Source organism: Bufo bufo, chromosome 2 (assembly GCF_905171765.1).
Source record: "Bufo bufo chromosome 2, aBufBuf1.1, whole genome shotgun sequence".
In the NCBI taxonomy this organism is placed as follows: Eukaryota; Metazoa; Chordata; class Amphibia; order Anura; family Bufonidae; genus Bufo; species Bufo bufo.
The window spans coordinates 471,687,567-471,713,739 of record NC_053390.1 but is presented as its reverse complement, the minus strand read 5'-3'; the positions used below and the strand labels follow the sequence as shown (position 1 = coordinate 471,713,739).

General features: G+C 40.8%; 1 protein-coding gene across 2 annotated transcripts in view; it reads right to left on the bottom strand.

Moving 5' to 3' along the window:
- Positions 1 to 1,742: 1,742 nt before the first annotated feature.
- The window catches only part of YJU2 (YJU2 splicing factor homolog), a 49,649-nt gene continuing 25,218 nt past the window's right edge, over positions 1,743 to 26,173 (bottom strand). Inside the window, exons 3-8 of one of the 2 annotated variants that reach the window (XM_040417735.1) lie at positions 17,252 to 17,396; positions 15,172 to 15,306; positions 5,309 to 5,490; positions 5,090 to 5,210; positions 3,647 to 3,884; positions 1,743 to 2,242 (exon numbers count right to left, since the gene is read on the bottom strand). In XM_040417735.1, coding sequence (XP_040273669.1) covers positions 2,157 to 2,242; positions 3,647 to 3,884; positions 5,090 to 5,210; positions 5,309 to 5,490; positions 15,172 to 15,306; positions 17,252 to 17,396 — 907 coding nt within the window. In that variant the 3' untranslated portion in view covers positions 1,743 to 2,156. The remainder of the gene's footprint in view (positions 2,243 to 3,646; positions 3,885 to 5,089; positions 5,211 to 5,308; positions 5,491 to 15,171; positions 15,307 to 17,251; positions 17,397 to 26,173) is intronic. The other variant, XM_040417736.1, reaches the window with a different exon arrangement.

Below are 26,173 nucleotides of genomic sequence, written 5' to 3'. Positions count from 1 at the left end.
GTCAAGATGTATGCCATCAGAGATATTTTTCTGAAATGTCTAAATGAAAATAATCAAATCACACCATATCAGCATGGCTTTATGAAGTATCAATCCTGTCAAACTTATCTCATCAGTTTCTATGAGAAAATAAGTCCTAGACTGCACCAGGGTGAGTCAATGGATGTCATACATCTTGACTTCTCCAAAGCATTTGATACTGTGACACATAAAAGGTTAATAAAAATGAGAATGCTTGGACTGACTCAGTGACAGAAAACAGTGGGTGGTTATTAACGTTACACACTCAGATTGGGTCACCATCACTATTGAGGTACTTTAGGGGTCAGTATCGGGCCCAATTCTCTTCAATATGTTTATTCATGATCGTGTAGAGGGGCTGCACAGATGAGGTGTAACACTGACAAATGTAAGGCACATGGGAAGCAATAATGCAAGTTACCCGTATATACTAAATGGTAAAACACTGGGTAACACTGACACGGAAAAGGACTTAGGAATTTTAGTGGGTTTGAACAAATCGACCTTCTAATCATAGAGCCAAAGATCTCGTCCAAAGCCGTACAAGACTTCAGTTAGTTCCTACTGTATGCATATCTGTGTATTGAAGAACAATTTAAAATAGCAATCCGAGGCTTTGGTACTGAAGTACCATCCATTACCAAATCCCTGTTTAGATTTTAAATAGTTTTTCAATACGCAGATATGCATAACCAAAGTCTCATGTGACTTCCAGTGAGAAGAACTTTGGCTCTACGGAGCCAATATGTTTTAATGCTGTATGGATACAGAATTAAAATGTAAGTATTTGAACGAATCGACTTTGGATCTCTGATCCGAACGTTGATTTGTTGAAGCCTAGTGGACAGAAAACTTAACTGTAGCAACCAGTGCCAGGAAGCTGCTACCAACGCAAATAAGCTGGGGTGCATCAAAAGGCGCATAGATGCCCATGATGAGAGCATAGTCCTGCCACTTTACAAATTACTAGTAAGACCACACATGTAGTACTGTGTACAATTCTGGGCTCCTGTGAACAAGGCAGACATAGAGCTGGAGAGGGTTCAGAGGAGGGCAACTAAAGTAATAACTGGAATGGATGGACTACAGTACCCAGAAAGATTATCAAAATTAGGTTAAATTAGTTTAGAAAAAAGACAACTTGGGGCAGGGGGGTGTTTCGATCTAATAATTATGTATACAAATATATCAGGGGTCAGTACAGAGATCTCTCCCATTATGTATTTATTCCCAGGAATGTGACTAGAGGATATCCACTACAACTAGAGGAAAGAAAGTACCTATACAAACATAGAAGAGGATTCTTTACTATAAGAGCAGTGAGACTAAAGAACTCTCTGCTGGGAAGGAATGTTTTTCCCCTAAAATGAGGGAAAAACAAGGAATATTTTCTTGGTCTGTTTCTTTAATCCTGTAAAGACCAGGCCTTAAAGGTTTGTCCTACCGAGTGTCTGACCGCTGGGGCCTGTGCTGCTCCATTTGAATGAATCAGCATTTGCGCTGCCACTCCTTTCAGCTCATTGGGGCTGCTTGTACTTCTCTATCTCCAGAAGGTCCATCACACACACACACATATATACACACATATATATATACACACACAGTATAACACTGCAGAGTAAAATTACAAACTCCACCATGTATAGATTATGTTTCAGCCGATTACATTTGAATCGCCCAAAGGAAAATATTCATTTTATACAAATTAAACAAAACATGACAACAACTGAATAATATGTTTATTACAATGGTTAGTTAGGTTTTTCTTCAGGACTAGGATATGGATACTTTGCGTGGGTACTGCTATGTTAAAAATGTACATTTTACATTTTCAAAGAAAGACTTGAAAAATAAAACTGAATGTTATTAGATAAAACACCAAAAGAAGCCTCACTCACGGGATAATTAGAGCACACAAAGGAAGATGAAAACCTGCACAAAAAAAAAAAGATGGATTAGATGCACAGTCACCAATCAAAATTCAGATATTTTTAAAGGGCAGATGAGAATATATGAAATCAGTAATATGATTGGTTGCTGTGGGCATCTGCATTCAGTTTCCCTTCTACAGGCTTTGAATAAATCTACCACTTGTTCCTAGATATTTTCCAGTTAACTTTTCTTTGTCGTCTTCTTTACTCGCTGTTTTCACTGTCAGAATATGCACCCAACAAAGACAAAGAAGATGCTCCTGTACCTGAAGTAACACTTTTGCTGTTCCCTGTGAAAGAGTAATATTTGAAAATTAATAACACTATACAACACTAAAATATTACAGTGTGCATCAGGGACAGCAAATCGAATTGAACTTCCAAAATTATAGCCATTCATTAGCACTTTGTTCACACTGTTATAAAAAATTGTTATTTCTTCCATTCTTAAGAGGTCTTCATTTTGACCGACACCCAGCAACTATATGCTATTAATCAGAATAGGACAAGGACAGAATAATTGCTCAGTAGTGGACATGGTCATGACTGGTGTGGAGCAGCATTCCTCAATGCCCAAAAGTAACATCAGACAGTAAAATGGGGCTGCAAAACCCATTTATGTCATGGAGCGTCCAGGCATGGCATACATTTACTTCACAGTGTGCCAAGGGGTTGCCTCTCATCCAAAATGTATCACCTATTCATAGGATGGGCGATTATGTCTGATCACTGGAACACCCACTAATCACAAGAAGGGTTCCAAGTTTATCCCAATTGCACAACCACTGAAGGAAATGGGAAAAATTACACAAATTAGTTTTTCTTATTTTTATGTCACTGGTCATATAAAATTATTGAAATATTTAGATACAAAAATAAAAAGTACATGGGCTTACAACCGCTTGTTCCGGGAGTATAACACTTTTTTCCTGAGATCTGGCTCCACCATAGTATTTGGCATGCTGTATCTTAATAGAGTGTGGTCTGCCATTCTGGCAGATATCACTCAGGCAGTGCTGTATACGGCTTCAGAATAACACATACACATAGGAATCCAAACAGTGGAAAAAAGGGGACAGGGCTTAGCGTGGCACGCTGGATTTACTACAAGTTACACAAAAAACTGTGCAGAGCAGATAAACACCTAAATTATTAAACGGGCTTTTAATAATGATGAACTATCCTCACTGTTCACTGCTGCTATGTCTATGGCAAGCAAGAGAGAATGGAGGCATTTGAAGGGAAGATGTATGGATGGAGATGTATGAAGGGAAGGCGCACTGCATGTGCCTTCCCTTCATACAGCTGATCGCCGGAGGTGCCAGTTGTCGGACCCCCGCCAATCTGATATTAATGACCTATCCTATCCTGGAGGATAGGTCATCAATATTAAAATCCTTGAAAACCCCTTTAAGAGGCATCTGCGTCTTAATACGTTAGACATGTCTTACTCCAGCTCAGAGAAATTGAGACTGGTAAGAATGGGAACACCACTCTTGATAAATCTCCCCCAGTATGTGTATCAGGGCCGTGTCCCCCGACAAGCCAAGTGCCAGTGAGATAACTACATAACAGGGCTCATTTTTATCCCCTGGAAATACATAATTAACACGCATTGAAAGGCAGCAAACAGGGATTTCGATAACCATGAGGAATTGTTACAGGATATCTACCACATGGATTAAGACCATTACCTGTGCTATTAGAAGCTTTCTCACATTCCCTCATATGTGTGCTACCAGTGACATGAGCCTGGTTGGACTCTGTTTTCGTTGTAGTCTTGACAGTATCTTGGCTAACACTGGCCACACAATTCACTATGGTTTCAGGACCTTTCTTCCTTACAAGTCCAGAAAGTAGACTACGGCTCTTAGGCTTACTGTGATTGTTGTCTGATTTTTCACCACAGTGCTTCTTGTTGGGGTACAAGCTCTATAGTAAAACAGTACAAATGTTATATATAAAAGGAAATATAGTTATGGATTTGTTAAATATTTATTTTACCATTTTATTCATATTCAATAATGGAATTTTCTTTATTGAGTTTATTTACCTTTATACTTTAATATGCTTGTGTAACATATATACTAATATTTGACTCTGTGTATGGTTAAAAGCTTCTGAATAATTATTTTTTATTTAAAAATATAAAAGACACACTACTACAATAGTAAATACAAATTTATATGCGCCATCCTGAACCCTCCTCTGCTCCGCTACAGTAACAATGTATTGTTTTGGCTACAGTTATGACATGCTACTACTGGCCTTAGTGGTATATGGGATGCAGCATTTGCTTGTGGTATATAGACATATCACCTCTGCAGCCAGGAAAATAAAACCTGGTGGCCAGTATGGAAGAATCACACTGGAACAGAGGGGGTTGTGGGTGGCAAGTAAGTTTTTTTTAATCATTCCAATAGCGTCTCACCCTTCTTAAAAAATGTAAATAAATAAGCAATTGGTAAAGGGATTGACTGAAAAAAAAAAGGTCACAAAATAATAAAGAACATATACTCAGCTATTTCACACTCAAAAGGTTCCAGGCCCCCACAATCTCAGCATCCTAACAGTATGTTGCTGTGTGGGAATGCACAACATTAATTGTCATGCTACGAGAATCTGGTAAAATCTTTTTCACTCTGCTGCGGCTGCTGTACGGTGCAGAATTTCCAACTGCAAATGTGCAGTGCATACCCACAGTGTTTAAGCCAGTCTGCATTGTTAATGGCCACGCAGTATTGCAGAGGCCGCAAGGCCATTAATAATGCAAACTGGCTTACACAGTGCAGTTTCATTAGAACATGATGTGGCCCATTCAGCGACATGGTTCTTCATGAAAGCATAGTTGCGTCCTGAATGCCACACAACCACGCCGGTGTGGTCATACCCTAACTGTAGCAGGTATGTTACAGAAATTTGCAAGTGTCCCATTCATCTGAATAGGTTTTGAAGAAATCAAAGCACCCATTCAGAGACATATGTCAGTCTCAAATTTCTGAACCATATCTGCAGCATTTTAATATACCATAACAAATTTCCACTGCTGACCGGTTTTTATCCTGATGCTCTCAAATATCTAAGATTTTCCTAAAGGAGATGACACATGTGCAGTATTCTAATATGTGCATAGTAACCTTAGTCAAGATATCAGTTGGTTTCATGTCCACAGCTGCCTTAGGTACATCAGATGACATCTCTTCTTCAGAGTCAGAGTCTTCAACTAGCTGCCTCTTCTGAGCCTCAGCCAACATTTCCCTACAGATAACAATGTCTTCTTTATCAATACAGTCATACAAAAGGATAAATAAAAAACACCAATGCAAAGACAGCGAAACACATGTAGTTTCAACTACCTGATCTGCCTCTCATCTTCCTCCACCTCCCTCCTCTTCATTTCATCTTCTGTCTCTCTGTAGACACCTATCATAGACTCAAAGTCCACATTAGCCTGACGCTGGTTCAGCTCCTTCAATTCTTGTAAATTCTCCAAGATATCCATTTCCATTTTGGAGTCCTTCGTCCTGTTTTCAAGAACCTAAATATTTTTGTACATGTTAATGATAAAGGTTGATTTAAAATGATATTTAAAGTAGTTAATCATTATGCAAGTGATATTACTAAGCATTAGAAAAATTGCAACCCCATAAATAAAATGTCACGTTAGGTATTAGAGCAAACAGAGTTTTGGGTCTTTGGCATGAAGACATTTTAATTCCCCTTTGAGTTAGATATTGTTCTGATTTGCTGCTATATGACCATTTTTAAATGTGTGGAAATCCTCTTATAGCATTATTAGTTTCATATAAACATTCAATACTGCCAAACACTATGGGGGAATTCAACATTCCCACTATGTTGATTTTCTGGTGTTGAAAAGTTGCAAACACTATTGCGACAATATTTTATCGCAAGTGCTGTTTCTACGCCACCCACTGGTGGCCAGCGGGCCCAGCACAATTCCGTTTATTTATGCCAGTTTCTGGCGTAAATGAAAACAGAAATCTACAGCAGCTCTGACCTGCCGTAGATTTAGGATAAGGTGCACATCATCCAGCAGTGTAAGGGATATCAAGACTGATGCAGCACACGCTGGTCTTGATAAATCTCCCCTTATGTGACTGCCAAAAGAAGAGGCACCCCCTACTTTACGAAAACATGTCTTTGATGACTATGATGGGAAAACTCACAAACAATGGACTTTGTCAAAGAAGCTGTGTATGTGTAAGAACCTGGATTAAATAAAAATATATAATAATAATAATAATAATAATAATAATAATAATAATAATAATAATGTGCAAATCTGACATGTGACACTTTATGTGGTAATAACTTTGCAGCACTTTTACTTATCAAGGCCATTCTGAGAATGTTTTTTTCGTGACACATTGTACTTCATAATAGTGGTAAATTTGAGTGAATATTTCACCTTTATTTATAAAATAAATCCAAAATATACAGAAAATTTTTAAACATTTTCAATTTTCAAAATTTACATTTCTCTGCTTAGCGCAAAGTGATTGCTGCTAAAACGTTCTAATGACCCACGATCAGAGAAACCTTTGATCACTGCTATTAAACACTTTGTTTTCAGCGATTAGTGCTAATGGCATTATTCTAGGGCTAAGGCTGGGGAAAAGAACCTTGCGTGAGTAGCTATTTGTTTCAAAAATGATATTATTGTGTAAAACTTACATAAATAAAAATAAAAAAGTATACATTTTAGGTATCGCAGCGTCCGTAATAACTTGCTCTATAAAAATATCACATGACCTAACCCCTCAGGGGAATACCGTAAAAAAATAAACGGTGTAAAATAAACCATTTTTTGTCACCTTACATCACAAAAAGTGTAATAGCAAGCGATCTAAAAGTCACACGCATCCCAAAATAGTGCCAATAAAACAGTCATCTCATCCCGCAAAAATCATACCCTACCCAGGGTAATCGCCCAAAAACTTAAAAAAATTATGGCTCTCAGACTATGGAAACGCTAAAACATGTTTTTTTTTGCTTAAAAAAAGAAATCATTGTGTAAAACTTGCATAAATAAAAAAAAAAAAAGTATACATATTAAGTATCGCCGCGTCCGTGACAACCTGGTCTATAAAAATACCACATAATCTAACCTGTCAGATGAATGTTGCAAATAACAAAAAATAAAAAACGGTGCCAAAACAGCTATTTCTTGCCTCACAAAAAGTGTAATATAGAGCAACCAAAAATCATATGTACCCTAAACTAGTACCAACAGAACTTCCACCCTATCCCGTAGTTTCTAAAATGGGGTCACTTTTTTGGAGTTTCTACTCTAGGGGTGCATCGGGGGGCTTCAAATGGGACATGGTGTAAAAAAAAAAAAAAACAGTCCAGCAAAATCTGCCTTCCAAAAACCGTATGGCATTCCTTTCCTTCTGCGCCCTGCCGTGTGCCCGTACAGTAGTTTACGACCACATATGGGGTGTTTCTGTAAACTACAGAATCAGGGCCATAAATATTGAGTTTTGTTTGGCTGTTAACCCTTGCTTTGTAAAAGTAAAAAAAATATTAAAATGGAAAATCTGCCAAAAAAGTGAAATTTTGAAATTGTATCTATTTTCCATTAATTCTTGTGGAACACCTAAAGGGTTAATAAAGCTTGTAAAATCAGTTTTGAATACCTTGAGGGGTGTAGTTTCTAGAATGGGGTCATTTTTGGGTGGTTTCTATTATGTAAGCCTCGCAAAGTGACTTCAGACCTGAACTGGTCCCTAAAAATTGGGTTTTTGAAAATTTCTGAAAAATTTCAAGATTTGCTTCTAAACTTCTAAGCCTTGTAACATCCCCAAAAAATAAAATATCATTCCCAAAATGATCCAAACATGAAGTAGACATATGGGGAATGTAAAGTAATAACTATTTTTGGAGGTATTACTATGTATTATAGAAGTAGAGAAATGGAAACTTGGAAATGTGCAATTTTTGAAAATTTTTGGGTAAATTTGGTATTTTTTTTATAAATAAAAATTATTATTTTTTTTTACTTCATTTTACCAGTGTCATGAAGTACAATATGTGACGAAAAAACAATCTCAGAATGGCCTGGATAAGTCAAAGCGTTTTAAAGTTACCACCACTTAAAGTGACACTGGTCAGATTTGCAAAAAATGGCCTGATCCTTAAAGAGGACCTTTCACCGATTATTACACTGTGAACGAAGTATACATACATGTAGAGCGGCGCCCGGGGATCTCACTGCACTTACTATTATCCCCGGGCGCCGCTCCGTTCTCCTGCTATGCCCTCCGGTATCTCCGTTCACTAAGTTATGGTAGGCGGAGTCTGCCCTTGTTCTTCTGTAGCGCTGGCCAATCGCATTGCAGAGCTTACAGCCTGGGAGAAAATAACCTCCCAGGCTGTGAGCTCTGCGCTGCGATTGGCCAGCGCTAGAGCAGAACAAGGGCAGACTCCGCCTACCATAACTTAGTGACTGAAATCTCCGCCTACTATAACTTAGTGAGCGGAGATACCGGAGGGCATAGCAGGAGAACGGAGCGGCGCCCGGGGATAATAGTAAGTGCAGTGAGATCCCCGGGCGCCGCTCAACATGTATGTATACTTAGTTCACAGTGTAATAATTGGTGAAAGGTCCTCTTTAAGGTGAAATAAGGCTGTGTCCTAAAGGGGTTAAGGGAAAGAAGTGGAATGTTTTGCAATGGCCAATCCAATCACCTGACCTGAATCCGATTGCGCATGCATTTCACTTGCTGAAGACAAAACTGAAGGGAAAATGCCCCAAGAACAAGGAACAGAAGACAGTTGCAGTAGAGGCCTGGCAGAGCATCACCAGGGATGAAACCCAGCGTCTGGTAATGTCTATGCGTTCCAGACTTCAGGCTGTAATTGACTGCAAAGGATTTGCAACCAAGTATTAAAAAGTGAAAGTTTGATTTATGATTATTATTCTGTCCCATTACTTTTGGTCCTTAACAAGTGGGAGGCACATATGCAAACTGTTGTAATTCCTACACCGTTCACCTGATTTGGATGTAAATACCCTCAAATTAAAGCTGACGGTCTGCAGTTAAAGCCAATCCTTTTAGTTTAATTTCAAATGCATTAGGGTGGTGTATAGAGCCAAAAATCTTAGAATTGTGTTGACGTCCCAATATTTATGCACCTGACTGTAGACAGATATCACTTTTGAACACAGATGTTAAACTCCTTGCAAGGATGCTGGCCATTAGGCTGTCTAGAGTTATCGCCTCGATTATTCACCCGGATCAAAACAGGTTTATTCCTAGTAAAAGGTACTCAAATCGACTCTTTGTGAACATACAGTCATCTGGAGGTGTTTCCCGCTCCATCCTGTCTTTGGATGCCTCTAAGGCGTTTGACAGGGTGGAATGGGGATTTTTATGGAGGGTCCTGGGAAGGATGGGATTCGGTAAGAGGTTCATAAGTATGGTTAGGCTCCTGTACAACTCCCCTATAGCCAAGTTCAATCTTAATGGTAGTCTCACCTCGAGCTTTACGTTAACTAGAGGCACTCTTCAAGGTTGTCCAATTTCTCCGCTCCTCTTTGACATCTATATTGAGCCTCTGGCATTAAGTATTAGGCAACATACTAGGATTGAGGGTTTTGGAGTCCTGGGACTAGAGGATCGGATTTCTCTATATGCAGAGGATGTTTTTTTAATTTTTTTATAAATTGTACTAATATAATCCTCCCAAGAACCATCTGTAAAGTAAATTCCTTTGGTGAAGTCTCTGGTTTTGATGTCAAAGACCTCCCTAATGTTACTGGATAATTTTGAATATCTGAGTGAGGGGCCCTTCTCGATGTTAAAGGTGGTTGATTCATTTGAGTATCTTGGCATAACAATATCCCGTAGGATTAAAGATTTTACGCAACTTAATCTGATTCCAGTGATAAGTAAATTGAGATAAAAAAATTACAATATGGCATCGACTACCTTTAACTAGAGCCGATAGAATCTCCCTGGTTAAGATGGTGATTTTGCCTCAACTTCTTTATATCCTTAGGAACCATCCAATTTGGATTGAGGATAAGTTCTTTAGGCTTATTGAGAGGCTGATCAACTCCTTTTGTGGGGAAGAAAGCAAGTTGTCACAACCAGACAGCTGAGAAGCTCTGACAGGAGCCTTCCAGATCCTCCTCCTTGAGTTTCTTTGTTTTGGTTTCAGTTCCTCATCTCGTTAGTCTATCTCAGCTGTCATGCAGTTGGACTGATTGCTTCCCTTTAAGTTCCTCCCCATAATGCAGTAGTGTGCGGCTTATACAACTTCCTGGAGTGTGTGTGTATGCTGTTCCTATTTTTCCCAGTCCTCTGCAAGATAAGTGCTGTTCCTTTATTTGTGATTTTCTGTCTGCTGGATTTCAGGAGACCCTGACTCCCTCCGTGTCTAGTGTAGGGAGCCGGTGGTCGTGTCCCCTCACTATTGTAGGGTCTTCAGGTATTAGATAGCCGAGGTACGTGGATATGCGCCCATCCACCTTTGGGGTGTTCGCATAGGCTGAGCAGTCAGGGAGAGTGGCAGGTCTCATGCAGGGGTCTCCCTTTTGTTCCTTAGTTGTGGATCCAGTGAGTCATTGATTATATTGCATTGTCTTGCTTCCTGTACACCATCCGTGACACAAGTAAGGTTAAAACTGGACTATTTTTATAAGCCGTTGGAGCAGGGAGGGTTGAATCGTCTCTATTTTAAGGGCTATTTTATAGCCAGGCAGTTATGGTTATTTTGTGAATGGGAGAAAAAGTGCTTTGTGTAAGACTTTGGTGGAACGATCCTTATTTGATAATATATTCACTTTGTTGGAATCTGGGCGTTTAATTAAGGCTGAACAAGAATATAGAGCGACTGGAAGGCTATACTCTAGATCTTGGACCACTTGGATGGATGGGGATAAAGGGATCTCTCTTGTGCACCCCTCTTTGGCACAATTTTTATTTACAAGGGGTTGATCAATTATGTCAAATATGTCAAATGATGAAATAAGTTTTGGCAGTATAGTAATATTAAGTATATTTTACAAGTTGTGAGAAACGGAGAGGTACTTTCCTTTTCTGATTTAGCACATTTGGGTAATTTAGGTAATTTAAGTTGGTTTAGATACTTTCAATTACATTCAGCACTTTTTAGTATAAAAGAAGCTCCATTGTTGGAGATTGATACTTCTTGACTATTAAATACAGTGATGGGGAGCTCAGGTCAGAAGGGCAAGATTTCCCAATTATATAAATTATTAGTTAAGGCACTTTTTAATCAGGCTGTTTCCTCGAGGCAGGGGGAAAACCTCGAATTGTCCACAATGTGATTCACAGTTGGCCGATTTTCTGCATAGGTTATGGTCCTGCCCAGACTTAAAAAAATCTATGGGGGTTCAGTCCAGAACTTTATTGTTCAAAATTTTAAAGGTAGTAATTCCCTTTTCACCAGTGTTGTATTTTGAGTGACCTCTCTCAGGTCAATTGTGACAAGTACAAAAAGATCTTTTTGAGTATGGTTTTCACAGAATACCCCAAGCCTTAATGAGTGGCTATTTCTGGTTAATAAGGTCAAGAAATACGAGAACATCCTATATAACCAAAGAAACTCTAAACAAAAATGGTCCAAGATATGGGGAGGTTGGAAATGGTAGGTTTTCTCTTTTTCTTATCTCTATTTCCTCTCCCCCCCCCCCCCATCCCTTTATCTTTTGCAATTTTTATTTTGTATTTTTTTCTTTTTGAGACGCATCGCAAACTGAGGAAGGGTAGGTTTGGGTGATTGGTTGGCAATAGAGAGAAAAAAAAAAAAGGGTTGACATGAACTATAATGATATTGATTGATTATGTAATATTTTTTTTTTTACTTTGTGGTTTCTTAAATAAAAATTTATAAAAAAAAAAAAAGTATTCTGGATTATACAGAAAAGGTTATAACAATAGATACCCTTTCATAATGTCAAATTGTATAAAAGATCATGGTTTCATATTTAAAAAGATCATTTAATCACACTGCAATGATCTCCTCTAGACTTTAGACCTACTGGATATAACTGTCTCACTTAGACTACTGTCTAATAGGGATGAGCAAACCAGAACTTTACAGGTTCGGGTTTTGTGTTCAGGTGGTGTGGGAATTCCATTAAAACTGAATATAACGGAATTCGTAGACTGAATGCAAAACGGAAGCCTTTAACCCCTTAAGGACTCTCCCTATTTCACCTTCTGGACTTGGCCATTTTTTGCAAATCTGACCAGTGTCACTTTAAGTGCTGATAACTTTAAAACGCTTTGACTTATCCAGGCCATTCTGATTCTGAGATTGTTTTTTCGTCACATATTGCACATCATGACACTGGTAAAATTTGTAAAAAAAAAAAATGCAAATTTCCAAGTTTCAATTTCTCTACTTCTATAATACATAGTAATACCTCCAAAAATAGTTATTACTTTACATTCCCCATATGTCTACTTCATGTTTGGATCATTTTGGGAATGATATTTTATTTTTTGGGGATGTTACAAGGCTTAGAAGTTTAGAAGCAAATCTTGAAATTTTTCAGAAATTTTCAAAAAACCAATTTTTAGGGACCAGTTCAGGTCTGAAGTCACTTTGCGAGGCTTACATAATAGAAACCACCCAAAAATGACCCCATTCTAGAAACTACACCCCTCAAGGTATTCAAAACTGATTTTACAAGCTTTATTAACCCTTTAGGTGTTCCACAAGAATTAATGGAAAATAGATACAATTTCAAAATTTCACTTTTTTGGCAGATTTTCCATTTTAATATTTTTTTTACTTTTACAAAGCAAGGGTTAACAGCCAAACAAAACTCAATATTTATGGCCCTGATTCTGTAGTTTACAGAAACACCCCATATGTGGTCGTAAACTACTGTACGGGCACATGGCAGGGCGCAGAAGGAAAGGAATGCCATACGGTTTTTGGAAGGCAGATTTTGCTGGACTGTTTTTTTGACACCATGTCCCATTTGAAGCCCCCTTGATGCAACCCTAGAGTAGAAACTCCATAAAAGTGACCCCATCTAAAAAGCTACACCCCTCAAGGTATTCAAAACAGATTTTACAAACGTCGTTAACCCTTTAGGTGTTCCACAAGAGTTATTGGTAAATGGACATGAAATTTCAGAATTTTTGGCAAATTTTCCATTTTAATCCATTTTTCCCAGTAACAAAGCAAGGGTTAACAGCCAAACACCATGTCCCATTTGAAGCCCCCCCTAGAGTAGAAACTCCAAAAAAGTGGCCCCATTTTAGAAACTACGGGATAGGGTGGCAATATTGTTGGTACATATGATTTTTGGTTGCTCTATATTACACTTTTTGTGAGGCAAGATAACAAGAAATAGCTGTTTTGGCACAGTTTTTATTTTTTGTTATTTACAACATTCATCTGACAGGTTAGATCATGTGATATTTTTATAGACCAGGTTGTCACGGATGCGGCGATACCTAATATGTATACTTTTTTTTTTATTTATGTAAGTTTTACACAATGATTTCATTTTTGAAGCAAAAATAATAATCATGTTTTAGTGTTTCCATAGTCTGAGAGCCCTAATTTTTTTCAGTTTTTGGGCGATTACCTTGGATAGGGTATGATTTTTGCAGGATGAGATGACTGTTTTATTGGCACTATTTTGGGGTGCGTGTGACTTTTTGATCGCTTGCTATTACACTTTTTGTGATGTAAGGTGACAAAAAATGGTTTATTTAGCACAGTTTATATTTTACATTTTTTACGGTGTTCATTTGAGGGGTTAGGTCATGTGATATGTTTATAGAGCCGGTCAATACGGACGCGGCGATACCTAATATGTATACTTTTTTTTTAAATTTATGTAAGTTTTACACAATAACTGCTTTTTTAAAACAAAAAAAAATTATGTTTTAGGGTCTCCATATTCTGAGCCATAGTTTTTTTTATTTTTTGGGCGATTGTCTCAGGTAGGGGCTCATTTTTTGCACCCTTTTGATCGCTTGCTGTTGTACTTTTTGTGATGTAAGGTGACCAAAAAATGGTTTATTTAGCACAGTTTTTATTTTTTACCATGTTCATCTGAGGGGTTAGGTCATGTGATATGTTTATAGAGCAGGTCGATACGGACGTGGCGATACCTAATATGTATACTCCCCCCCCCCCTATTTTTTACGTATTTTTTTTATACTTTATTTGGGGAAAATGACGTTTTTGTTTATTTTCACTTGAAACTTAATTTTTTGGGGGAAATATTTATTTTTTCAACTTTTTTTTCACTTTATTTTTTGTCCCACTTCGGGACTTGAACTTTTGGGGGTATATTCCTTTACAATGCATTCCAATACTTCTGTATTGGAATGCATTGGCTGTATGAGTAAGACTGTGTGTATTACTCATACAGCTTCCGGGGCCTGTGAGATCCAGGGGGCTGGATCTCACAGGCTCTTCACCGGAAGGCAACGCAGATGCCTCAGGAAGGCATCGCGCTGCCTTCCATGCCATCGGGTCCCCCCCACAGCCCCATGGGGACCCGATGGCACCACCGCCGCACCAGGTAAAAGCCACAAACCGCAGGTCTGAATTGACCTGCGGTTTGCGGCGATCGCCGACGCATTTAGCCGAGGTGCCTGCTCAATGATTTGAGCAGGCACCTGGTTCCGATCACCGCCCGCCGGGCAGCGGTGATCGGAACAACCCATGACGTACCGTTACATCATGGGTCCTTAAGGACTTGGGAACCATGCCGTACCGGTACGTCATGGGTCCATAAGGGGTTAAGAGGCATTCTGTTTTGATCAGTCAAAATAGAAGTCTATTGCCAAGCATAACTGAGCCGTCTGGTTTCCGTTATTCAGGACTTTGTTTTCAGTCCTGCATAACAGAAACCAGATGGATCCGTCATGCTTGGCCATAGACATCTATTATGACGGATCAACACAGAATGCCTCTTAAAGGCTTCCCTTTTGCATTCAGTCTACAAATTCTATTATAAAGGAATGCCTACACCTCCAGAACCTATAAAGTTCGGGTTCACTCATCCAAATTATATTAGTGAGCACATGCTAACTGGCCACCCTTCAGCTGAAGTAGCTTCTGCCACTGACCTGTTATGGCCTGCTAAAATACACTGTACAATGCATTTCTCACAATATATACCACATTTGCATTCATAATTACTTTTTATATGGCTTGTTTTTGATTCATGAGCATGAAATTTCAGTACCTTCATGGGATTATTTAGCTCCTCTTCTTCACGATCCTTCTGAAACCGCTTTTCTTCCTCCTCAATGAGCTTTTCTGCTTGGAAGTTCCGTGTAGCTCCATGTTCCATAGCATAGTCAGTATTTTCTGGATCTGTCTAGTAAAATGGAAAGTGATGAAATGGTTAAAACATTAAAAGGAATAAACCCCGAGAACAGGGATCCCAAATAAATCGGCAGGTCGAGCCTGCGTACCGCCACTCCATTCCTCCCTATGGGACTGTCAGAGATGGAGTAAAAGATCTTGGCTATTTCTGAGCCTCAGCAATTTAGTTGACATACTCTTAAAGGGGTAATCCAGCTTTTGGACACTGATGACCAATCCAAAGCATAAGGGCTCATGCACACAACAATAAGTAATTTGCGGTCCGCAGAAAATACAGATTATGTCCATGTGCATTCCGTATTTTGCGGAGCGGAAGAGCTGGCCCCTAATAGAACAATACTATCCTTGTTCATAATGCTGACAATAATAGGACATGTTCTATTTTTTTGCAGAACGGACACACGGACATATGAAAAACGGAATGCACATGGAGTAACTTCCATTTTTTTTGCGGACCCATTGAAATGCATGGTTCTGCATAAAAAACATAACAGACACGGAAAGACAATACGTTCGTGTGCATGAGCCCTAAATCAGATCAGCAGTCAGACCCGCCATTTTTTCAGCCAGCCGCCAGAAACTAAACAGTGGACGGAGTCTGAAGCAGAAGGGTCCGTTCAGGGTGTAGTGGCTATGCCGGCAAACAGCAGCTAAGCTGATTGTTGGGGATGCCAGATGATAGACCCCCTCTGATCTGATATTGATGACCTATACAGAGGATAGGTCTTCAAAATCAAAAAGCTGGAACACCCCTTTAAAGCTATTATCACAGCATTTTAGTTTAGTTCTGATTCGAACAGACAAATCCTCATCGTACAGAACAGAGCTGTGGAGTCTTAGTGCAAGTGAATTTTGATATGCACTCCAGCTTAAAAATTATTAATATTGAACTTTCATATAAATTTAGAATAGTTTAGAAATATTAAGCAAGTAGAAGAAGTGGATGAGCACTCGCCCTTTGATGCTAATAAATTTTCACTCTATTGCCATAAACAGAATACAGGCAAATATGACACGTTTCGTCTAAACAGCCTTTTTCAAACAAGCAAGAAATGTTAACCATAAATATATTTTATGTTCTATCAATTTAAGGCCCTTATTTATCAAAACCAGTGATAAGCAGGGTGTTGTAGTGGTGACAGGGGATCAGTTCTCACCTCTCCAGTCTTCTCCCCTGTTCCCAATACTAGGTACCGTATTTTCATACTGCTCCAAGGCCCTTAGTTACAATACCTGAAACTGTGCTGCACATGCTCAGTAGTGAAGACCATCTCAGAACAGGAAGTCAGCATTAAAGGGGTTGTCCGGGAATAAATAACTTTTCCCAGGAGCCTGCAGCCTGTCTCCACTATGAAAATAATCATACATATTGCAGCCAATAACTGGCTTCAGCAGTGACATGTCTCTTGTGAACACCAGTCATTGGCTGCAGAGGATCAGATGATCATGCCCATGTTGGGGAGGAAGTAAAAATATGAAAGCGAGTGCGCAGGACTGGAACTCCAGGGAGCAGGTAGGTATAAATCTTTCCATAGCGGATGTCGGCTGCGGGCGCCTGTGAAAAGTTACTTATTCCCAGACAACCCTTTCATGCACGCACTGAGTACAGCGGCTACACTTTTTACCTTTCTTCTATTCCCATTTAGACTTGCGCAATTCTCTGCGTTTCCAGAGCTGTTCTAATATAGAGCTAATATAGAGAGGGGACAGTCACAGATTCTTACAATTAAGTGTATAACAATGTTTTCCAGTTATTAAATGCACAGTGCATAGCAGATTTACTTACAGGAATTTAGAAAATCTTAGAAATTTCAACCATTTTACTACAGTCAGAGCTGGATTCCGAATTTTGGCTTACCATCTCCACAGCCTTGGTATAGAATACCAGATCTGCATTCAAAATGACTTTTTACATGATTTTTTTCTGCCGTTCATACCTTAAATGTAATTTCAGCTAAGCATCGTGTACATTTGATATAAAAACGAAAGATGGGGAGTCCCAAGTATTGTTCATTTTGCACTGTTTCCTTCCTGGCATTAAATTTTTTTCCTTTATATATATACTCTCCACATGTTTTACACCTATAATAAAGAAAGGTTAGTTAAAGATCATAATAGGATGGGTATTGTTGTTCAAGGATCTGTTCACAATAAAACTACAAGTAAGGCTCCATTTACACGTCCGCAAAATGGGTCCGCATCCTTTCCGCAATTTTGCGGAATGGGTGCGGACCCATTCATTCTGTATGGGGACGGAATGGATGCGGACAGCACACAGTGTGCTGTCTGCAGCCGCAATTGCGGAGCGCGGCCCCGATTTTGGGTCCGCAGCTCCGCAAAAAGATAGAGCATGTCCTATTCTTGTCCGCATCTTGCGGACAAGAATAGGCATTTCTATGGGGGTGACGGGCTGGTGTGTTGCGGACCCGCAATTTGCGGGTCCGCAACACACCACGGACGTGTGAATGTAGCCTAACATACACCATTTCAGTGGAAGAGAACTGACGATCATTTGTATCCATTTACAGCTACTTTATAGGTAAAAAATATCAACCACCACCCCCTTTTTTCCCCCCAGAGAGCTACCCGACATCTATGTGACATGACAGAATCATACAATAGCTGCATATTGTTCACCTATATATGCATCACAAATGCACTGAATTTCTGAATATGGAACCAGCTTAAAGTGTACATAAACTTTTCTATATAAGTTATTAAATCCTATTGTAAATGGCATAAGTTATACATTTTTCTAACCTTTTTCCAGCAAAATTCTAGTTCAAGTGCCTATTGCGCTTTAGAATCTGTAGTCCCACACATTGCTGTGTATGGGAAAACTGACTCCCCTGTGTCTCACTGATCGCTACTCCTGCCTGTGCCAGCACTGCTCTTTAAAAAGCCTGGCATAGATGGGCTCTGTCAGGCTTTAGCAGAGCGGGAACACAAGCAGAGGAGTAATGTGGTAAGCAGGCTATTAACAGAGTTTGGGGGCGCAGGCACAGGGCAGGAGCTCACACAATACATTGCTCCTTCGCCTGTGCCCGCTCTGCTAAAGCCTGACATAGCCATGTATGCCAGGCTTTAGTGGACTTAAAACAACGAAAAGTGAGGAGAGATTATTGATACCTCCCCTACGTATTCCCAACTATATCCAAAACTAAACAGACCCCAGGAACAGGGTATAGGAAAATAAAACGTAACTTTTACTATTAGGGTGAATTCACACGTCCGCAAAATGGGTCCGCATCCGTTCCGTAATTTTGCGGAACACGTGCGGACCCATTCATTTTAAATGGGGCCGGAATGTGTGGTCCGCATCTGCATTTGTGGATCCGCACTTCCAGATCCGCAAAATAATTAGAACATATCCTATTCTTGTCCCCAATTGCGGACAAGAAAATGCATTTTCTGAGAGTGCCGGCGATGTGCGGTCTGAAAAATGCGGAACGCACATTGACTATGTCCGTTTTTTGCACATCCGCAAAACACATACGAACATGTGAATGGACCCTTAATCGCATAAAACTATACCCACACCAAAAAAGACATACAATATACAAATAATTCAACGTACGCTTGGCTGAGACAGTATGTAGCACACTACCCAAAGTGAATGGGACCAAAGAAAACAATGTAAGGGGAAAAAAAATTAAAGGAACAATCTCACCAATCCAGACGTGATGGATAGTTGGGAGGATGTGGATCGTTCACTGATCTGGTACCCCTGTGTGCTCTCTTGGATACGTAGTCTGTATACAGCTGGGCAAATTAGAGGTTCTTCATTGTAACACAGGTAGACGGACGGGCGATTCCTGGTGACTTGCAACAAAGCGGTAGCAGGAACAGCTGACCCTATATTACCCTGTAAAGATGGCGAGGGGGCTAGAAATGCCCTACCTATCTATACAGAGCAGCCGCCCCAAAAGGGGCGACCCCACCCGGATACCTGTCCCTAGACCCAGGCAGAATCCCTAATGTACCCTAGAAAGATGTTCCCGACGTGCCACGTTTCGTTGGAATAACTCATCAGGGGAAACAGGCAATCTAAGGGTATGCAGAGTATATGGTAAGCTAAATACACAAAAAAGGCAAAATTACTGGGTACAAAATACTGAGTACATCAGTTATGATGAATACAAAAGTATTATGACTACATAGGTTATACTGAGTACATCCAACATAAACGAGGGGGCCCAAAAGTAGGGAAATCAAAGAAATAAAAAAAACAGGACTAAGGGGGTAATTATAATATACTTATCCCATGGTTCAGTGGAATCACAAAAGACACAACAAGACCCCCAAAGATGTTGCCCTGTAATGAACAGGGACTAATGATAAACAATGATAATGACGACCTGCCTGCCAGTGGGTAGGGGCTTCATGACTTAGCACCATGCGCCACTCGCCACGATGTACCCAGCATAACTGATGTACTCGGCAGTATTTTGTTGTACCCAGTAATTTTGCCTACCAAACGTTCTTTTTTGTGTATTTAGCTTACGATATACTAAGCATACCCTTAGATTGCTTTTTCCCCTGATGAGTTATTCCAACGAAACGTGGCACGTCGGGAACATCTTTCTAGGGTACATTAGGGATTCTGCCTGGGTCTAGGGACAGGTATCCGGACGGGGTCGCCCCTTTCGGGGCGGGTGCACTGTATAGATAGGTACGGCATTTCTAGCCCCCTCGCCATCTTTACAGGGTAATATAGGGTCAGCTGTTCCTGCTACCGCTTTGTTGCAAGTCACCAGGAATCACCCGTCCGTCTATCTGTGTTACAATGAAGAACCTCTAATTCGCCCAGCTGTAAAAAGACTAGGGTTGTTGCGGGTATCGAAATATCAATACCCAATCGATACTTTTGTCCCGGTATCGATACGATACCGGGATTTGCCTAGCATCACAGAACATGAGCGCTCTCTCCTTCCCCCTGGTGCCGCTGCTGCCAATAAGAGAGAGGGTTGGAGGAGGGGCAGGCCACCAATGAAAGTTAAAGGGAACCTGTCACCTATAAACGCCTCCCAAACCACCAACATTACCTTAAAGTAAGCCAGGAGTATGTTTCTAAAGATCCTTTTCGTCCTCCAGCCAGATACACCAAAATCTTGAAAAATTAACTTTAATCCCCTGCACGCGCTATGTAACAGCAGAGTTTGAAGTCAAGGGGTCAGCGGCCTCCTCGCTTCAAGTGAAAATAACCACGCCCCCTTTCCCTGCCCTTTCGCTTTTAATTGACAGCCAGCCGATAGTTTTCGGCTGTACAGCAAAGCAGGCCGAAGTCTCACACATGAGCCCTGACGTTTCTATTAATGCGCCGGTACATTGCTGTATACCACTGTTAGGTAGTTTTCAGCGGCTCAATTGGCAGGCTCCCGGGTGTGAGTGCACATCAGAATGTTCAGGTGCGCGCCTGTCAATCAGAGGTAAAGGAGCAGGGAAAGGGGGTGTGGTTATCCTGACGAACTGAGGAGGCCGCTGCCCCTTGACTTCAAACTCTGCTGTTACATAGCACGTGCAGGGGATTAAAGTTAGTTTTCCAAGCTTTTGGTGGATCTGGCTAGAGGAAGAAAAGGATCTTTAGAAACATACTGCTGGCTACTTTAACCCCTTAAGGACCGTGCTAATTTTCACCTTAACCCCTTAAGGACTTGGCCATTTTTTGCAAATCTGACCAGTGTCACTTTAAGTGCTGATAAAACGCTTTGACTTACCCAGGCCGTTCTGAGATAGTTTTTTCGTTACATATTGTACTTCATGACACTGCTAAAATTGGGTCAAAAAAGTTAATTTTTTTGCATAAAAAAATACCATATTTACCAAAAATTTGGAAAAATTTGCAAATTTCAAAGATTCAGTTTCTCTATTTCTGTAATACATAGTAATACCCCCAAAAATTGTGATGACTTTACATTCCCCATATGTCTACTTCATGTTTGTAGCATTTTGGGAATGATATTTTATAGTTTGGGGATGTTACAAGGCTTAGAAGTTTAGAAGCAAATTTTGAAATTTTTCAGAAATTCTAAATCCCACTTTTTATGGACCAGTTCAGGTTTGAAGTCACTTTGTGAGGCTTACATAATAGAAACCACCCAAAAATGACCCCATTCTAGAAACTACACCCCTCAAGGTATTCAAAACAGTTTTTACAGGAAAAAATTTATTATATTGGAAAATTTCCCCAAAAATCAAAATTCTTAAAATTTATGTCCATTTGCCATGAAGTCTTGTGGAAGACCTAAAGGGTTAACAAAGTTTAACCCTTTAGGTCTTCCACAAGACTTCATGGCAAATGGACATAAATTTTAAGAATTTAGATTTTTGGGAAAATTTTCCAATATAATAAATTTTTTCCTGGAAAAAGACAGGGGGTAAACTGCCAAACAAAACTCAAAATGGGTTTCCCTGATTCTGTAGTTTGCAAAAACACCCCATATGTGGTCGTAAACTACTGTTTGGCCAAACGGGAGCACATAGAAAGATGGGAACGCCATATGGGTTTTGGAAGGTAGATTTTGCAGGACTGGTTTTGTTTATACCATGTCCCATTTCAAGCCCCCCCCTTGCACCCCTAGAATAGAAATTCCAAAAAAGTGACTCCATCTAAAAAAGTACACCCCTCAAGGTATTCAAAACTGGGTTTACAAACTTTGTTAACCCTTTAGGTGTTCCACAAGAGTTAATGGCAGATTGAGAAACAATTTAGAAATTTCGATTTTTTGGAAAATTTTCCATTTTAACCCTTACTTTATTACTGGAAAAAATGGGTTAACAGCCAAACAAAACTCAAAATGGGTTGCCCTGATTCTGTAGTTTGCAGAAACACCCCATATGTGGTCGCAAACTACTATTTGGCTAAACGGCAGGACATAGAAGAAGGGGAACGCCATATGGTTTTTGGAAGGCAGATTTTGCTGGACTGGTTTATTTACACCATGTACCATTTCAAGCCCCCTGATGCACCCCTAGAGTAGAAACTCCATAAAAGTGACCCCATCTAGGAAACTACGGGATAAGGTGGTTGTTGTTTTGGGACTATTTTAGGGGTAAATATGATTTTTGGTTGCTCTATATTACACTTTTTTGAGGCAAGGTAACAAAAAATTTTAATTCTAAAATTGTTTCTACATTCACTTTTTAGTTTTGCGGAACACCTAAAGGGTTAAAGTTTGTAAAGTAACTTTTGAATACCTTGAGGGGTGTAGTTTCTTAGATTGGGGTCACTTTTTGGGCGTTTCTAGTCTAGGGTACATCAGGGGGGCTTCTAATGGGACATAGTGCAAATAAACCAGTCCATCAAAATCTGCCTTCCAGAAACCATATGGCGTTCCCTTCGTTCTATGCACTGCCGTGTGGCTATATAGCCATTTAAGACCACATATGGGGTGTTTCTGCAAACTACAGAATCAGGGCAATAAATATTTAGTTTTGTTTGGCTGTTAACCCTTGCTTTATTACCGGAAAAAAGGATTCAAATGGAAATTTTGCCCAAAAATGGGTGTTTTGGCCCCGTTTTTATTTTATATTTAACGCTGTTCATCCGAGGGGTTTGGTCAAATGTTATTTTTATAGGGCAGATTCTTACGGACGCGGCGATACCCAATATGTCTACATTTTAAATTTTTTTGCGGGATGAGATGGCGGTTTTATAGGCCCTAATTGGGGGTGCATATGACATTTTGATGACTCGCTATTACACTTTTTTTGATGTTAGGTGACCAAAAAAATTGCTTTTTTTTACACTTTTTTTTAATTTTTTTTTTTTAACGCTGTTCATCTTGGGGGGTTGGGTTAAATGTTATTTTTATAGAGACGATTTTTACGGACGCGATGATGCCCAATATGTATGGCTCTCAGACTTTGGAGACACTAAGCAGGCATCCTAAAACTGCGGCCCTCCAGATGTTGTAAAACTACAATTCCCACCATGCCCTCCTAATGGCTGTAGGTTGTCTGGGCATGCTGGGAGTTATAGTTTTACAACATCTGGAAGGCCGCAGTTTGAGGATGCCTGCACTAAAACTAATATTTTTTTGGGGAAAAAAAAAATTGTTTCCGTGTCTCCAAAGCCTGAGAGCCATAGTTTTTTATGTTCTCTAGGGCAGGGCTCGACAAATCCCGGGCGCCAGGTCGCCATGGCAACCAGGAATTTGGTCCTGGCGCTTGGGTATTTGTCAGCCCGTTTTCAAAGATGCGCTCTCGGAGCGCACCATGGTTTCCTGAGCCGGCACAGTGGAGAAGGAGAGGAGTCCCTCCCTCCCCACTGTGCGCGGCTGCCGCTGGCCACTAAGAACAGAGTAGGAGGAGGAGGGGAGGGACTGTGCCCACTGCGCCACCAATAAATGTGCCGGCCATATCCCGGCCCCTATGACTGCACGCTGTGATCCGCGCGATTAACCCCTCAGTTGAGGGGTTATTCGCGCGGATCACAGCGTCCTGTCAGAGGTCGGGTGCCGGGAATGTTCTTCAATCTCGACTCTCTGCATTGGTGGCAGTGGGCAGTTCCGATCGGAGTCCCAGCAGTGTAATGCTGGGGCTCCGATCGGTTACCATGGCAGCCAGGAGTCACGCTACTGAAGTCCTGGCTGCGATGGTATGTTAGTGAGCAGCATTATACTCACGTGCACCGTGGCCGCCGGGCGCTCCTTCTTCTGTCTGTGCGGCTCATTGCTAATGCTTATAGCATTAGCAATGCGCCGCACAGACCTATGAGAAGAAGGAGCTCCCGGCGATCACGGCGCACGTGAGTATAATGCTGCTTACTAACATACCATCGCAGCCAGGGCTTCAGTAGCGTCCTGGCTGCCATGGTAACCGATCGGAGCCCCAGCATTACACTGCTGGGACTCCGATCGGAACTGCCCACTGCCACCAATGATGGGGGGAGGAGGAGGAGGGGGACCCTGTGGCCACTGCCACCAATGATTAATACTGGGGAGGGAGGGGGGGTGGGTTTCTTACCAGAGGGGGCTGATCAGAGGCTGGGGGGGCTGATCAGAGGCTGGAGGGGCTGATCAGAGGCTGGAGGGGCTGATCAGAGGCTGGAGGGGCTGATCAGAGGCTGGAGGGGCTGATCAGAGGCTGGAGGGGCTGATCAGAGGCTGGAGGGGCTGATCAGAGGCTGGAGGGGCTGATCAGAGGCTGGCTGCCATGGTCAGCTCCCTGCTGTTGTGTGCACAAAGCACAGGGCAGCAGGGAGAGTGTAAAGTCCTATTCACCCTAATAGAGCTCTATTAGGGTGAATATGACAAGGGTTCTAGCCCTTAAGGAGGCTAATAGTTATTAAATAACGTAAAAAAATAAAATAAAGTTTAAACACCCCCCCCCCCCCAATATAGAAAACAATATATTGCGATATACATGCTTAAAATTATATCGCAATATAGATTTTATGACGCGGCTCCGCCTGGCTCCTAACTTTTTTAGCTGGCTCCTAGATTCCAAGGAAATTTGTCAAGCCCTGCTCTAGGGGACTGTTGGGGATTATAAAAATGTAGTACTCCATGGAAGTGTGGTACTCCCTGAAGCAACAGTCAATGCAGAGGCCCGGATGATCGGGGCACGTGTTGCACTGAGTAGTGGTGTCCTTCCGTATCCCCCTCCTGCGACACACTCTGCACTTTTTTTGGGTTCGTCCCTTCTATCCAGTATGGGGGACCACACCTGGAAAGTGTTGGCCCCAGGGACGATCCGGGCGCCTCCAGTTCCCAAGGTACTCCGGCCTGCTCTTTCCTGGTCCGAAAAGATCAGGTCTTTGAGGACTGCCTCATAGAACTGGAGGAATGTCCCTGTGCTGCCAGCGCTTCGGGATAGTACAAAAGAGTTGTACAAGGCAACCTGTACCAAGTAGACCGCAACTTTTTTGTACCATGCCCGGGTTTTGCGCATGGCATTATATGGCTTGAGGACTTGATCAGAGAGATCAATTCCTCCCATATACCGATTGTAGTCGACGATACAATTAATAAGGTATTAATAAGTACCTTATTAATACCACTCCAATATGCCCCGAGTTCTGGGCATGCCCAGATCATATGTAGGTAATCCGCACCAGCAGTATCGCATAGAGGACAGTTAGAGGAATCTCTTATTCCACACTTGCTTAACCAAATAGGGGTAACATATAATCTATGATAAATGTTAAACTGTATTACGACGTGATTGAAGTTATGGGAAAGTACATCTGGATTAGTAAAAATACTCCCCCACCCTACACTTTGTATATTTGGGCAGTCCCTCTCCAGGCCTTTTGCCCTGGTGATTGTGTCTCAAAAAAACGTGACTTAATTAACAATTTATATATATGTGAAATCTTCATTCTTACTGGTGTCTTCCCAAACCTCTCATTTAACGGGGAGGAATTATCTATTTCTAGCAGTGATTTATTATCCAAACTAAAAAGTGCCGAGCGAAGCTGAAAATACCTAAACCATGACAGATTCTCTACACAATGTGATATTTCCACAAACGACTTAACTTCTCAGTTTTTAACAACCTGTGCCAGGAAGAGAATCCCATTCTTTTGCCAGAATTGATCCTTTGCTATACCATCTAATATCTGTAGGTAAGTATTGTGCCAAAGAGGCGTGAATGTGAGTGATCCCTTTACCCCCAACCATTCTCTAGTAACAGCCCATGTTTTCATTAGTAGTTTTATAGTCCCTCTATGCCCCCGGTCCCTATTAGTCAATAACCCAGATTCCAAAAGCGTAAATATATTACTATGTGCAGAGCTTCTTACTAGGCTGCTTAAAAAAGTGCTATTTGGCCATTCACTGCACGTCCATAACTGGGCGGCAATGAAAAAGCCCTTAAAGCATGGGAGGTTTAAACCCCCATGGTCCAAGGGCTTA